We start from the raw sequence: 14,942 nt of genomic DNA, 5'->3' as shown, positions 1-14,942 counted from the left end.
TGGCAGCACGCCGACATTGTGACCCCCCCCCCCCCCCACCCCTGCTGGTGTGCCCTGCCGCCGTCCTGCGGTCCGATGACGGTGCTGCGCGCGGCCGGCAGCTGGAGCCCGTGTCGCCGCCGGCCGTGCCGAACGCTGCTGAGCCGGCCGAGTCGGCGCCGCGGCCCGCCGTGCTGAGCGGCCGCGCCGCTGAGATGGCCGGCTACCACAGCTCGGACGAGGACGAGAAGCCGGCCGGCCGCCGCCCCCTGCACCGCTTCACGCCGCGTGCCTCGCTCGACAACGTGCTGAAAGGTGGGAGCTGCCGGCGGCGGCGGCCCGACCCCGCCGGCTCGCCAGCCGACGGCGGCTGGCGAGCCGCACCAGTTACGGTTGTCTGAGAGCCGTATGCGTTTTACTCGTGAAGCCGTCATGCGCTATGCATTTGTCAGTGGATAACTGCCCTTCAGGGGATAACAGGGGTGCGTGTGCGTGCGCGTGCTGGCTGGTAACCGGTGCACATGTGCGCGTGCAGACGGTGCCATCCCGGACGCGGCCACGATCCACGCCGTGCGTAAGCGGCGCGAGCAGGCGCGGCGCCAGCAGGAGGCCGCCCCCAACTTCGTGCCGCTCAGTCAAGACGGTGCCGGGTGAGTGACGTCGCCGGCCCGGAGCGGCGCGGCACCGGCACACATGGACTGGGATACTGCTGAGCCGTGTATGTTGACATGCTGACTCGTGGATTGTCGAGGAGATCAACAGGACATAGGATAGAGCGCTGTGCGTGGTCGATTTATTCGCTTTCCAACTGATTCTGACTCCAAAGGATGATGCGTTTTCAACGTTGCTTTTCGTTGTTGGGTTCAGTTGAGTTCCTCTGTCGACGACACCTGACGTGCTTGCTACGCTGTGTGGCGTCGCGTGCACACCTGGTGACCGGGGGTCCCGCCGTCAGGTCGGGGGCCGGCGGCCGACCAGCCCATCAGGAGGACGACGACAGCGGGCCCGATGACGACCGGGTCACCTTCACCGTCAGTACGGCGGCGCGAGACCGCGAGGCCCGCCGCGACCAGTTCAACGCCGCCAGGGATCAAGGTCCGTGCTGAGGCTGCGACCGCGGGTGCCTCAGTGTCGGGGCACGCGTGGGTCCGGCCAGGACCGGGGCTCGGCCGTGTGTTCCCTGCGCCCCGGCAGTGCTACCTAGCGTGCCGGGACTCGCTGGAGACGCGGACTCCGGCGGAGCTGGCGGCGCTCATGCGCCGGGCCGGGTCGAGCTGTGAGGCCGCGCCTCAGAATGTGACTCGTCTCCAGCAGGCGGATGTGTGTGTGTGTGTGTGTGTGTGTGTGTGTGTGTGTGTGTGTGTGTGTGTGTGTGTGTGTGTGTGTGTGTGTGTGTGTGTGTGTGTGTGTGTGTGTGTGTGTGCGTGCGTGCGTGCGTGCGTGCGTGCGTGCTTGCGTGCGTGCGTGCGTGCGTGTGCGCGCGCGTGCGTGCGTGTGTGTCCGTGTGCGTGTGCGTGTGAACAGTACAATGGGGTGTACTCAACAAAAGGGCCACTTTTCAGATGCAGCAATTCATGTAAAAGCACTTGAAATGGAAGGAAGCATCAGTATTAAGCATGGCACACTGAAGCAACACGGTCTCAGACTCTGTACTATGAAACACAGGTGCATATATATGGGTTTGCAATTTATGACAGGTTGTGTGTGGTAACCACCCTCCAAAATGGCGGGTGGTTACGCACCAGGCTTAAACACCCTCCAAAATGAAGGGTGGCTACGTACCGGGCTTATACGCTCTCCAGATTTCCAACACTGCTGTGTGTGCTGTCTGCATGATTCGGTCTGGCTGGGCCGAGCTGCCTGCCAGAGCGGCACTGTGGACGTGTCTGTCGGCGGGGCCGGCGCGGTGTATCGATGGGAAGCTGGGGCGCTGAGGCCGGCTGGTGTGCTGCAGAGGACGAGCATGCGTCGGACGGTGACGACAAAGAGCTCGCCCGCTGGGAGAACCAGCAGATCAAGAAGGCCTTCTCCGGACCGCAGGTACGCACCGGCGTCGGCGGCCGGCCGTCTTACACGGGATTCTGGAGCATCTTTGCCAGTGGGAGCATTTCCGATTTGAGACATTCATTTTCAGTCGATCTTAAGGAGTGTGGGACTGGGTCCAGTAAATAATGCATATTGGCTTAGCCTGCTCAATAGCCCAAAGTCGAGATGGTTTTTCTGCTTTATTGGACAGGCTTGCAGTCTTGCTTTGCTGTGCCGAACTACATGTTCACAGAATTATGTGTATTTGGAACGTGCTTATTTTCATGTGCATTGCTCTATAGATCCAAAGTCTCGAGAGATTAAGAGTGCTGCCAGCGAACACTGGTGGCGGCGCACCGAACGCTGTGCGCAGTTGCCGCAGCACCAGCACCTTCGCAGCGTACACTAACTTACACGCTGGCGAGCAATGCGGTCCGTGGCGGCTGCCGCCTGCGACCGTCGGGCCGCGACGTGCAGTGGGTCCGTGGCCGCCGCTGCGTGCGGGCGTCGGGCCGCCGCATGCAGTGCGCCCGCTGCGCAGCTGCTCTCTGACTGGCGCGCCGTCTACAGCTGGCGTCGGTGACGGCCGAGCACTACCTGCTGCCGACCGGGGAGGCGGACGAGCCGGGCGGCGCGGCGACGCGGCTGGCTGACCCGCTGGGCCGCCGCCAGCGCCGGCCGCTGGCCGAGCTGACGCCGCACGCCGTGAGGCAGCGTCTCCAGCAAAAGTACGGTGTGAGGGGCCGGGCCGGAGGGCAGGAGCCGCCGCGCCCGCCGGACACGCCTGCCCCCGCGCCGCCACACGTCACCCGCCGCACTGTGCTGGCCGGATGTCCTCGTCCCTGCCGTGGCCGTGTGTTGACGGGCATCCCAGTAAAATGTACGGTGCCACACGTGTGTGTTGTGCGCTGCCCGGTTGGCTTCGAAGTGGCGGGAATGTGTTGACTCCAGCGGCCCGTGGCTGCGCGTCCGCGCTGGCGGGCGTGGCGTGACGTAGTCCCAGGCCGCTGGGCGACAGCTGCGGCGGCAAGCCGTGCTGGTGCGGTGTCTGACCCGTGACCTGACGCGCCAGGCTGGGGGAGCTGCGGCTGGCCCAGTCCGGTCACGTGGCGGCGCGTGACCGGGCGCTGGACGACCTCGTGTCGGGCCAGTCGGAGATTGACCGGCTGGAGCGCGAGGCGCCCCGCGCCTTCCGAAGATACCAGTACTACCAAGATATCCGTGGGTATGTCACAGATCTGATAGAGTGCTTTGACGAAAAGGTATGTATTTTTCAGATCCTTTTTTGGTCGGGTGGGGTTCAGTCACGTTATGTGAACGAGTCTGGTGTTCGGTGTCGGCTTCCAGCGGATGTTGATGTCGCGTGGGTTTCTTGCCCAGCTTTCTCCGTTCCGTCACTGCCGTGGAGAGGTTTCCGTGTCAAAAGCTTACGGAAACTACTTAATTTCACCTCTTTGTTACCGCAACATAGGCAACTACCAAGAGCATTCTCCTTAGAAAATATCGTGTATGTATCACATAGATTCGAATCTTGGATCAGTGGCACATATAACGTCTTGAACTGTACTGTTCACTCGCAAACTAAATGTAATTGTGCAATCCGTGGCCACGACTTGTCGGCTATGGGGTAGTGATTCGCGGTGTGGAGAGGACCGTTGCACCCCACCCCGCTCCCCAGATGGAACTGTGCGCACGGTTACCGTTCCGGAGAAGGAATACCTGTTGCCTGTTACGTTTTGAAGCCCATTCCCAAATACCGAGTCATTGTGACCCAAACAATGACGACTGTCGCTCTGAAAGTGGCGTGACTGTCAAGCCCGCTTGAAGCTGTCACATGCAGTTTGCATCACGTGTCTCAAATTGCGCCGTTTTTCCTACTACATCGGTGTACATTGCTAAACCTATTGAGCCCAGTGTATCGTCCGTTTTCTTCGTTGGCCCGGCAGTATATGCGAACAATCAGCGGGCAGGTGTTTGACGCCTGTCCAGACTGTCTGTCAGACTGTTGGACGCTTGCGCAGGCTCCCACATCGTCCGGATCGGGGGAATGGACCACGCTATATTGACACCAGGGCTCAGTATCAGGCGAATTGTGCTAGTCACCCGGAAGAGCCATAAACTGCACGCGCTGCAGAGCTTTATGCAGAGGACTCGTTTGCGTCGGGCTTCGCGCCACTGCCTCTGCTGGCGCGGGATGCAGGCGAAATATGGCCCGCCCCGTAACTTGCAAACTCAAACGTGTGTGGCTAGTTCCCACTGATGTCACTTCGGTTTCCAGCGGGCCCGGCATTTCCATGTGCGCCGGTACACTAACCAATTTACAGGATTGTTCCAGCGAGCTGTTCGAAGGGGCGGCTACACTTGTTTGGATGCCACTTTCATATCGTTTGGGGATTGGTCCACGTAGCAGTTTGGGGATTGGTCCCGGTCAACACGAAAGCATGCCTGACGGCATGCTTTCGTGTTGTCCGGGGTTGTGGGTATACTTTAGCCGTCATGATGTGGAAACGGTTTAATTACTTCTGGGTACACGGTGCGGACGGGCGGTGCTTTATTAGCTTATCTACGAATGGTCAGATCGTAACACGTCAGAGCCAGCACCTTGTCTCGTGGCTTTTTCTCGTGACAGTCATGGCTTTTTCTCGTCCCCTCTGGAGCGGGCCCCGGAGACGAGGCGGGGCTCCCTGTACATTCTCTCTTGAGGCAGGACAGCCCATGCCCTCGTCCCTTGTGGAACGGACCCCAGAGACGAGGAGGGCCCGCTCTCCTCTCGCGGGACAGGACAGCCGATGCCCGCGTGTCCTCTGGAACGATGCGAGACGGAAGCGAGGCGGCGTTGTTAGGGACACCATGGGATGTATGTTTGATGCCATGGCGACAATTGCACATGACTTCTTGTTGAAGCTGTGTTCAGTTTTGCAGCGTGTTGGGCGGTCCGATGCCCTGTTCGGCAGTGATTAGCGCCAAACACCTGACCTCGGACATTCTTCAACGCCAGGGAGCCAGCTGAGCCGCCCGCGTCATTCGCTGCTGCGTCGCTGACTCTGCCGTCTATCAACAGATGGCGCTGATCGAAGAGTTAGAAGGACGTATGCTGGAAGTGCTGCGTGCACGCTCCCAGAAGCTAATATTGCGGCGCCGCGCTGATGTGCGTGACCAGCGAATGGAGCTGGACAGCAGCACACGTGAGTTCCGCCCCGAGCGTGCAGGCGCGGACACCTCGCTGCCTGGTGCGAACCAGCTGGCACCGACTCGGCTGATGGCGATGACGTCAGTTGGTGAGGCTGTGCTCGGGTCCGGTCTCTCGCTCGGTCAATCAGGCCCGGGTAGAGCTTGCGGTCCACTTGCCTTGTTTTGTACTATCTGCAGTCGCCAGATCGCAATGGAGGTGAGCTGGTAGCTTGTGTCATGGCGCGGCCCATTTTCCATATTACAGCCTGCAAGCGGAGCTAGTGCGGCCGAAATTTTACGACTGGCTGCTTGTGGTGCGCATTCTTGCGGGGTACTGGTTTGTGTCGGAAGCGACGAGTGCGTACATTGTCAGGGGTTTGTCCCCGTGGTTCCGGCGCGCTCTGTGTTAAATACCCCGGGTCACCCTGCCCCGTCGTTGGGTGCGTGCGCAGATGATGTGCACACTGAAGAACACCATGGATGTGCACCTCTAGTTCATGGGTCAAAACGTTTTTGTCATGCTCAAGCATACAGTGCGCCTTTTTCTAATACGATGGGACATTTTCTATGATGCTGCCGGCAATCGGCATACAAGTGGTTTGGTTTTAGCTGCCATTGATTGAGGGCTTCGGGTGCGACAGCTCACCGAGCACGCGGTTCGTTTCATTGTAACCATGGCAACACCTCGTAGCACTCGGTTGTCAGTTGATGTTCTGCGTCGTGCAGCGATGTAGCGGGTCTGGGTGCACTGCTCGGAGCAGAGCGTCTCTGTGCTCCCCTGGAGTTCGCTGTGGTAGGGGGACAGGACAGCACAGAGCGTCTCTCTGCTCCCCCTGACGTTCGCTGTGGTATGGCGACAGGACAGCACAGAGCGGCTCTGTGCTCCCCCTGACATCCGCTGTGGTGTGGCGACAGGACAGCACAGAGCGTCTCTGTGCTCCCCTGACATCCGCTGTGGTGTGGCGACAGGGCAGCACAGAGCGTCTCTGTGCTCCCCCTGACATCCGCTGTGGTGTGGCGACAGGACAGCACAGAGCGTCTCTGTGCTCCCCCTGACGTCCGCTGTGGTATTGCAACACAGAGCACAGAGCGTCCTGACATCCGTTGTGGTATGGCAACAGGACAGCACAGAGCGTCTCTGTGCTCACCCTGACATCCGCTGTGGTGTGGCGACAGGACAGCACAGAGCGTCTCTGTGCTCCCCTGACGTCCGCTGTGGTATGGCGGCAGGACAGCACAGAGCGTCTCTGTGCTCCCCTGACATCCGCTGTGGCGTGGCAACAGCACAGAGGATCTCTGTGCTCCCCCTGACATCCGCTGTGGTGTGGCGACAGAGCGGGCCGGGGTGCACTACTCGGAGCAGAGCGCCGATGAGGTGGCCTCGCGGCGTCGGCGGGCGGCCGAACGCGAGGGTCGCCGCACGCGGCGGCGACGTGCCCGCGAGCTGTCGGCTTCTGGCGGCGCTGACCATCCAGACGGCCTCAGCTCCGACGACGAGACGGCCGCCACCGACGGCGACCAGTTCCAGAAGGACAGGGGTGAGCCGAACATGCCCTGTCTGCGCCGTGGCCGTCGCTGTTGTCTCTGTCTCTGTCTCCGTCTGATTGTCGACTAAATCACCCCAGTGGCGACGAACTCCGCGACACAGTATGCTGTTTCGGGTGGATGGCGTGGTCAAGCAAGCACGTTAATGCATGCTGGTCTTGCACTGGGAAGAGGATAATGCCCCACTCACTGGGCACCAGTAGGAACTGCCTTGGTGCCGGTGTGAAGCGAGTTGAAATTAGCCCCATTTTTGTGCTGTTCCTATGAGTTTGCATCCAGTTGAATGCGGGTTTGGCCCCTAAGTTTTAAGGCCCCTTCCCGGGGCCTTAAAATTCAGGAGTCGAATTATCCTGCAAATTGCCTCACACGGTTTCTTGTTGTCTGATCTATGCGTGCACAATTTAGAGTTGCGACGAGAGAGAGAAACACATGCTCTGAGTCAGCGAACAAAAATCGTAGTTGCCTTGCTTTGAACGCAATTATTGCGTTTTGCCGTATCTCCAAATGGTGTGCACGGATCCTGATCCTTTAGCCTGGTTGGAAAAAAATGTTAACATTAGGTTCTACATTACGTTTCTTTGAAGCGTGATACAGTAAAAAGACTCACTTCGTCAAAATATGCAGTAGGTCTCTTTTGAACTACCTGCTGAAGAAAATGCATCAACTGTCCACATTCTCTAGAAGTATCATTGGCAGCACATTGTTCTTGAAGTTTTGAAGCTTAAATTTTGCTGAGCTCCAGACCCCTGTCAAGCAGCCAGTGTTTGGGGACTAGCGCGGACAACGCAGCGATGAGCTCATGGGGAGGTGGAGGAAAGGCCGAGGGTCGGCCGTCAGCCCTGCCGGCGCCGTGTGACCTCGCACTGACCCCAGCCTGGGCCCCGCCAGACGCCGTGCTGCATGACGCCGCCGCCGTCATGGCCGACGTGGAGGAGGACTTCAGCACGCTGGCAGGCGTGTGCCGGCACTTTGTCGAGTGGCGTCGCATTGACGCGCAGGCGTACCGCGACGCCTACGTCAGCCTGTCGCTGCCGCGCGCCCTGGCGCCGCTCGTGCGCCTGCAGATGCTTGCCTGGAACCCGCTGGCCGAGGGGGTACGTGTCCGCGCCGCCCGCGGGGGCGGCCGCCGTGCGGCGCTCACGGGTCCGCCACCTGCTGAATGCTCGGACCCGGCTGGTCCGGTGACGCGTTTCGCGGAGTTAGCCCCATGTAATGGTGCTGTTACCCGGAGATAACGTTCTTGGCTGTACTACTCGGTAGGGCACCTGATAATTATGTGCATTTGCATTTTTGTTTGTGGCGCGTTCGAGAACATCCATAAGTCTCGTAAGTCCCAGTTGTCCACATGACAGTTCAAGGCTACGGATGGTTGATAATATTGGGTAGGCAAAACTTAGGTCATAGTGGCTACGCTGGTAACCGAGCGAACGCGCGGCGGGTGACCCGTACGGCCGTCCACGCTCAGCAGGAGTGTCCGGAGCTGGGGTCATGCCTGGATCGACGGGCTGGCGATGACTCTATGCTGGTGGTGACATCGGCAGGAATGTCCGGAGCTGGAGAGTCACGCCTGGTTTGCCGAGCTGGTGGTGTTCGGCGCCGACCGTGCAGCTGACTCCGAGGAGGCGCTGCGCGACGACCCCGACTGTCTGCTGGTGTCGCGCGTGCTCGAGCGCGTCGTTCTGCCCAAGATGACCGGTACGTGACCGGCCGCGCCGAACGGCCCTCGCCTGGCTGAGCTGGTTTGGACAGTCGCCGGCGGTGGTTCGGCCGAGGGCCGGTAGCCGTGAGGACGGGGGCCAGCTGGCAGGGCAGAACGGATGAAGTGTTTGCACCATCGCGTGTGATCTTTCGATACGTGAGCCAAGCTGCGTTGTACCCTGAACCAGGCAGCTTTGGGTTCATAGTTTGAAGTCTGAGCCTGAGCGTTCTTTCGCCAAGTTGAGTAGGAAAAAGTCGAGTTGACCATTAGCGCTCTTTGCAAAAAAAAAAGTTTTGATGACACGCCGGGTTATGCTGGCGCGATCGGTGGTAGCACCATGTCCGACAATTATTGTGTAGGTAACGCATTTATAACCCATTTCAGTTCAGCATATGTAGACCACGCGTGCGAAGCGCCGTCTCTAACGTGGTTGTCTGCGCCGCAGCGCTGGTGGACCAGGTGTGGGACCCGATGTCGAACGCCCAGACGCTGCGGCTGGTGCACCTGGTGCGCCAGCTAGTGCGGGACTATCCGACTGTGAGCGGCACCAGCGGCCAGCTGCGCCGACTCCTGCAGGCCGTCGTCACCGCCTTCAAGGCCAGCATCAAGGACGACGTCTTCGTGCCGCGCTTCCCCAAACAGTCAGTGCGGCTGGCTGCGTGCCCGCCTCCCCAAGCAGTCGGTACCGCGGGCTGGGTCGAGACCCACGTTATCTCCGTTGATCACCAGTCGGTTTCAGACATATGCGCGGATTCTGGGAATGAATCCTGAATGCCATGAAATCTTCGGACCAAGCTGTACTGGGATCGTGGACCCTGGGAGATCATTCACAAAACTTCGACGTGGTCCCCATCGCAGATCACAGGAGAGAAAAAACCTTGGGGCGCTGGTCCATGGACAAAGTATGGATACCCATTGGGCGTGTCAGGTTCACGTGCCACGCGTCGCACTACTTCGAATGCGGGGCTTGGGACACGGCCGCAGTACAGGATAGTGCCTCGAGTGCACCGAACTGTAGAGCTGCTTTCGCCAACCGTAGCTTCAGCTTTCCAGTCGAACTTTCGGGCTAGCATGGAAAGCATTCCATTGGTTGTGTGCTATTTTCGAAGTTATGGAGCACCTGTGGTTGGCCGTATGCCAGTTGTCGTGGATCGCGTCCGTCCGCCCGGCTGCGTTGGTGACCGCGGTGCTGCAGCAGCAGTGGACGTGGCTGAGCTGTGCCCACTGCTGCTGCTGCTGCTGCTGGGGCGCCGCCGGCCCCCTGTGCCCCGCTGCGCGCCTGAAACGCGCCGTCTTCCGCCGTCGGCAGGGTGCTAGAGAGCCGCTCCACGCCGGCCGCCGCCTTCTTCTACCGCCAGTTCACCAGCTGCGTCAAGCTGCTGGGCAACATGCTGAGCTGGACGGAGCTGCTGGGCGACGCGTGCCTGCAGCAACTGGCGCTGGGCGATCTGCTCAATGACAGCATGCTGCTGCCGCTGACGCTGGTGCCCGACCCGGTCGAGGCCGTCAACAAGTGCAAACTGGTGAGGCGCGCGTCCGGCGTCCACGCCTCACACCTCGCCGGCGGCGGCTGACATGCGAGCGGGGCAGAGGCACCGTCTGTCGAGCCGCTGTGGATGCGCGGGTGTGGTGCCGCCGTTCATGTGCTGGCCAGGTCTGCCGGCCGCTACTCAGTCGCGCGGCATGGCCGCTTGAGTGTGAGCAGTACGTGGGAGTGTCCGCTTATCGGCCCGACCTGTGTGTGGTGGATGAGCCCGTTCACGTTCATATCGGCGCGCCCGTGCCGGGGGTCGTCAGGCGCCTCCGGTCGGTTCTGCGGAGCTGACGGGCAGCCGGGCTGGCACATGGCTGACGGTGCCCTCTGACCGGCAGGTGGCCAGCGCGCTGCCCCGCGCCTGGTTCCAGGGCGACGCCTCCCTGCCGCAGCTCAACATGTTCGTCAGCTACCTGACCATGCTGGCCGTCCAGCTGAACAAGACGGCCAGCAAAACGTGAGTGGGGAGACGTATGGCTTTGAGGACATTGCTTTGAATTCCGTGCAAAAACATCGTTTTGCCCTGCCCACGAAATGCCTTCCTGTGGATTCCATCTCAACGAGCAAAAAAGAAACTCCCTTGATCAAAACAGTCACCAGGCCATGTTCTTCTCGTTCGCCGAGTTCGTTTGTGAGCTGTTACCGTTGCGTTACCTGTGTAGGCTCAAACCATGTGTGAGGGAAGCCACCCGCAGCCTTCCTCGTCGTGGTACGTGCTAGTTCGGTGCCCCGTCCACCCGGCGCCAGCCTACGGAGGCGGCGGGTGGCCCTGCTGTCGTACAGCGACGGCACGGCGACCTTACTGCGTGCTCTGACGGCGTCCTCGCCCGCCCGCCCCGCCGCAGCACGCCGCTGAAGGCCATCGTCGCCATACTGAAGAAGGTGGGCGCCACCGAGGCCCACAGCAAGGTGTCGGCCATGCTGGAGTGAGGGAGCGTCTGCGGTGTGCCGGCTTGGCGCCCCCCCCCCCCCCCGTGTCACCGCCGGGGGAGGGTGCGTACCGCTGTCCGGTGACCGTGTGGTGCTGACCCCGCTGGAGGGCGTAGCGCCGGCTGCTGGCCGCCAGTCAGCTGAATACATGTGGCGGCTAGGGGAGTGCTCCGCCATCAATCGTGACAAACAAACTGGTCGAATACATGTATATTGCCTGCCTTTGCCGATCTGTGTGACAGGGGCGGACGGAGACGTCTCGCAATGGCGGGTGAATGGACCAGTGTGCGATGACATACGAGATCACGGACAACGGGGAAACAGCTCCCTGAATTCATCAACATGGAGCAGAATCCGGTGCTATTTCTGGACGGCTGAAGCCAATATGGCTCGAACACCATGGGGCTCGCCTGCCGCCTCGAGCGGCACGAGGTGTGCACAACTTGCTCCAATATTACATTCCTAGAGCGAGCAATACAAAATCACCGGGTTCAAAAGGCAGCGATTCGATTCCAATAAGTCACAGACAGATGAAATACCGCCACTTATAGTTGTGTCGTCGGCAGTACAGTTTACGTGCCGAAACACTCATACCTTGCGGTATTCGCTTCCTACTGAGCCTCGTGTCAAGGCCGAGGCTTGTGAGCCGGCAGCGTAAGCGGCCATCTGACGTACAAAAATACATCGACAAGTTTGTAGACAAATGAGTATTTTAATATATATATATATATATATATATATATATATACGCTTGCATGTGTATGTAATCTCTGACGGTTTGACATCACAGTGACTTTTACGCCGCAAATAAGTTAACTGCTGGAAGCAAGAAAGTCCCAAGCTTTCACTTCCACACTTTCGGATCTTACGCTGCTAATGACATTTTCAATGTCGTCCAATGAAAACCTGAGTATTTCTCCGAGACCACTCGTGAGGCGACCCATCCGCGAGATTCGGAGATCACAGGATAGGCTAGGGCGTGGGGAGAGTCTCTCCCTGCGTGAAGCCGGATTCCCGGGAGCCGCGCAAGACAATCGGTTAGGACAGTCTCCCCACAGCCTCTATGCTGCCTCATGGCATACGCAAGCATACTATGCGATCTAGTGAATATGGTACGAGTCAGGAGGTTGACATACAACCGTGATGCAAACGAACAATGCAATTTTCCGACGAGTGCAGAAAAGAAGCTGCGCCAGTTGTCATACCCACAGCACAGCTATGGTCATTCGGCGTGTTTCAGCACCACCACTGCACATCAAAACTGAATGTCGCAGGTGAATCGTTTACAAAGAATGCCTGGCGATCTGGTGAGTCCTACCAGCACCATCCAATTCACATAGCCGTGTCAACGTTTCATTGTGCAACACTCCATTTTTGTACAGGTACATATCATGAACCGATGAGTCGGGAGTCCGTATCCTTTGTGAGCACTGCGCTAGAAAGGAGCACTGAGCACAAAATACGGCCAATATCCTACAAAAATAGCTGCGTACCCAGTCTAAAACACCGGTTTCCTATTTACTTAGTGCCTACGCGCGTACACGCTTCCTGCCAGGAGTCGTATAGCACGACATGGTCAGAGTGGAAGCGACAGCAGTGTAGTCCAGACTTTGGACCGAGCTGCCGGCGCCAGCGGGCCGCAGCCTCACACGGGCAGCACGCGCACGGCCGCCGCGTCCAGCGCCGCCGGCTGGACGGACGGCGCCAGCGCCCGGGCCAGCATCAGCGGCAGCGCCAGCTCCAGCGCCAGGTAGAGCGCGGTCGGCAGCGGCGGCGTGCTGCCCAGTGGCCAGAGCCAGAGGCCACGCCGCTCGGCGTCTCGCACGTGGTGCGAGAGCGCGGCGGTCAGCAGCAGCGCGGCCGCCGTTCGCCAGCTGGTGCGCGCGCCGGCCGCCAGGGGCGCTGCCAGCAGCAGCCAGGGCGTGGTAGCGTGCAGGGGCGGTCGCGTCGGCAGGTTCACCACGTCCTGGCGGCGGGCGGCATGCGGCCGCGTCACTGACAGGCCAGGGGCGGCCGCATGCACGGCATACAATCGCCAATGCCGATGACGTCGACGTGCCACGGCCAAATCGTCATTTCCTGGCTCTTTTACAAGCGAGCACAATCGACTGGTTTTGGCGGGATAGCTTTGGACGCTTACACTTGCAAGTAATTAGACTGTAAAGACCTGACGCCCTCTGGCTAGCATGGAAATTCCAGTTCAATGAATGATTTTACTTCGACAGATTAGCTAAGTATGCCTTAATGGTTTTAACATGATGTGCAGCACATTGTCGCCAACGCATTGAGGCAGCCTGGCCCTCGTGATCAGCTGCCAATGGGCTGAGAGTTGACCCAGAAGCATTATTTCTGTGACACAAATATACATGCCTGCGGAACTGCATGACCACACCTGATAACAGCACATTGGGAGCTGACAGATGCGCACGCGAGCATGAGCGTCCAGTAAACCCACAAGCGATACCTGCCGCTCAGCAGACAGCTGGGCGAACTGATTCGCCGAGGGCAGCACGGAACTCAAGCTCCTTGCGCGGCGCATCGGCCACTGTCAGAGGACGCAGAACTCACGTGGATGTCCAGGCTGCCCGCCATCAGCACATGGTCCAAGTCGATGCCGGCGCCGACGATACCGGCGGCCGCAGCCAGGCGCCAGCTGACTGCGGGCCAGCTGACGCCGCCCAGGAGAGCAGCGCCACGACGCCGTGCGTGGCCGAGTCAAGAACGGCTCGCGGCCAGCACGGGCCAGCGGCGGCCGTCAACCGCAGCGCCAGGTCACCGAGCGCGCAGGTCATCAGCGTCAGCATCAGTGGCACCAGCGGCGTGTCCCAGCACAGTGACATCATGGCCAGGGGGACCCACACCAGCTGCAAGCCAGCACAACTCTGACACACGCTGGCGAATCTGGACGAGATGCTGTGCTGTTGAGACTGCTGCAGCCGTCATCTGTAACCAGAGCAGGAAATTCACCTTCATTTTATGGTTGTCTCATGTACAAAGCTTCTACCTGAGAGTGCCAGCTTGATTGTCACCATCTGGGTATCATAGGTGTAGGAACATTTCAAAAAGTGGGGAGGGGGGGCAAGCTCAGGGTGTACTTCAGGAACTTTTTCTGGAAAGTGAGCCTGATGATGACCAGGGGGGGGGGGGGGTAGGGATGGAGGTTGTTACCACTCTTTATTCAGCAAACATCAATCTTTATCATGCTGCCTGCAACACAAGCTAGATAAGCTGCATGCTGGTGACAGCAGGAGGAAGAGGCTGGCCCTGATTGAGGACATGTGTACAAGCTGACTGCTAAGCCATGAACATCAGCCAGCATGAACCAGCTTTAAAAATCACTGCTAGGGTCCAACTCAACTCTCTAAGAATGGCCAGCATCCATTCTGCTGAGAAACACTTTTCCAAAACCTGCAGCACTTTTAACACCCTCCTTAATGTAACCACATATATGCATATGTATATATGTATATGTATATGTTCTTTATCATAAACATTACACTAAACCAGGGGCTGGCTATTTCATTTACCCTATTATGAAAACCTCTCTATGGCTAGCCACCCTGAGTGGCATGGATGGCTAGCATTTGGCAGTCTGGAGTATATCTACACCCATTTTTCCTAGAGTTTTTTGTATTCCAATTTTTGCTTCTGATTGTCATGCTGACCATTTGCCATCTACATAGGTAACATTTCAATAAAAATTGACATGATCATGCTTGATTTGTCTCATAACCTGTTTCTTTATTTTTACAGAAAGGCAATTAGAAGACAAGACAAATGATGGCATCAGTCAGGTCTATAATTGCTATTTCTTACCTCCCATTATACACATATATTGTCTGGTGGCATGCTGTCAGTCCCATCCAAGAGCTTCTACAAACTGGAGTCCTAGCCTCTACAAATCCATTCATTGCACCAAACACCTGCACAACCCTGGTGCATTGAATCTGACACTTGTGTGTGCAGAATTCAAGCTAGGAAAATTTCTGCATGTCTTAAAATTTTCTGCATGCAAAATTTGAAGCACTTTTGCATTAAATTACCTTAGCAACATCTAAA

The 14,942-nt window shown here is 58.5% G+C and overlaps 1 protein-coding gene across 1 annotated transcript; it reads left to right on the top strand.

Annotated features, from left to right (window-relative positions):
* Positions 1–2,615: 2,615 nt before the first annotated feature.
* On the top strand, positions 2,616–10,945 carry LOC119101056 (PAX3- and PAX7-binding protein 1). Its single transcript, XM_037224305.1, has 10 exons — positions 2,616–2,732; positions 3,077–3,266; positions 5,066–5,189; positions 6,510–6,713; positions 7,609–7,814; positions 8,262–8,415; positions 8,865–9,060; positions 9,729–9,942; positions 10,292–10,410; positions 10,799–10,945. Exons 3-10 carry the CDS (start codon positions 5,066–5,068, stop codon positions 10,881–10,883), a joined length of 1,302 nt encoding a protein of 433 aa, XP_037080200.1. The 5' UTR covers positions 2,616–2,732; positions 3,077–3,266; the 3' UTR covers positions 10,884–10,945.
* The last annotated feature ends 3,997 nt before the right edge of the window (positions 10,946–14,942 follow it).

Source organism: Pollicipes pollicipes, unplaced genomic scaffold, assembly GCF_011947565.3.
Source record: "Pollicipes pollicipes isolate AB1234 unplaced genomic scaffold, Ppol_2.1 Scaffold_4881;HRSCAF=5763_pilon_pilon_pilon, whole genome shotgun sequence".
NCBI lineage: Eukaryota > Metazoa > Arthropoda > Thecostraca > Pollicipedomorpha > Pollicipedidae > Pollicipes > Pollicipes pollicipes.
This window is presented reverse-complemented; position numbering and strand designations above follow the sequence as displayed.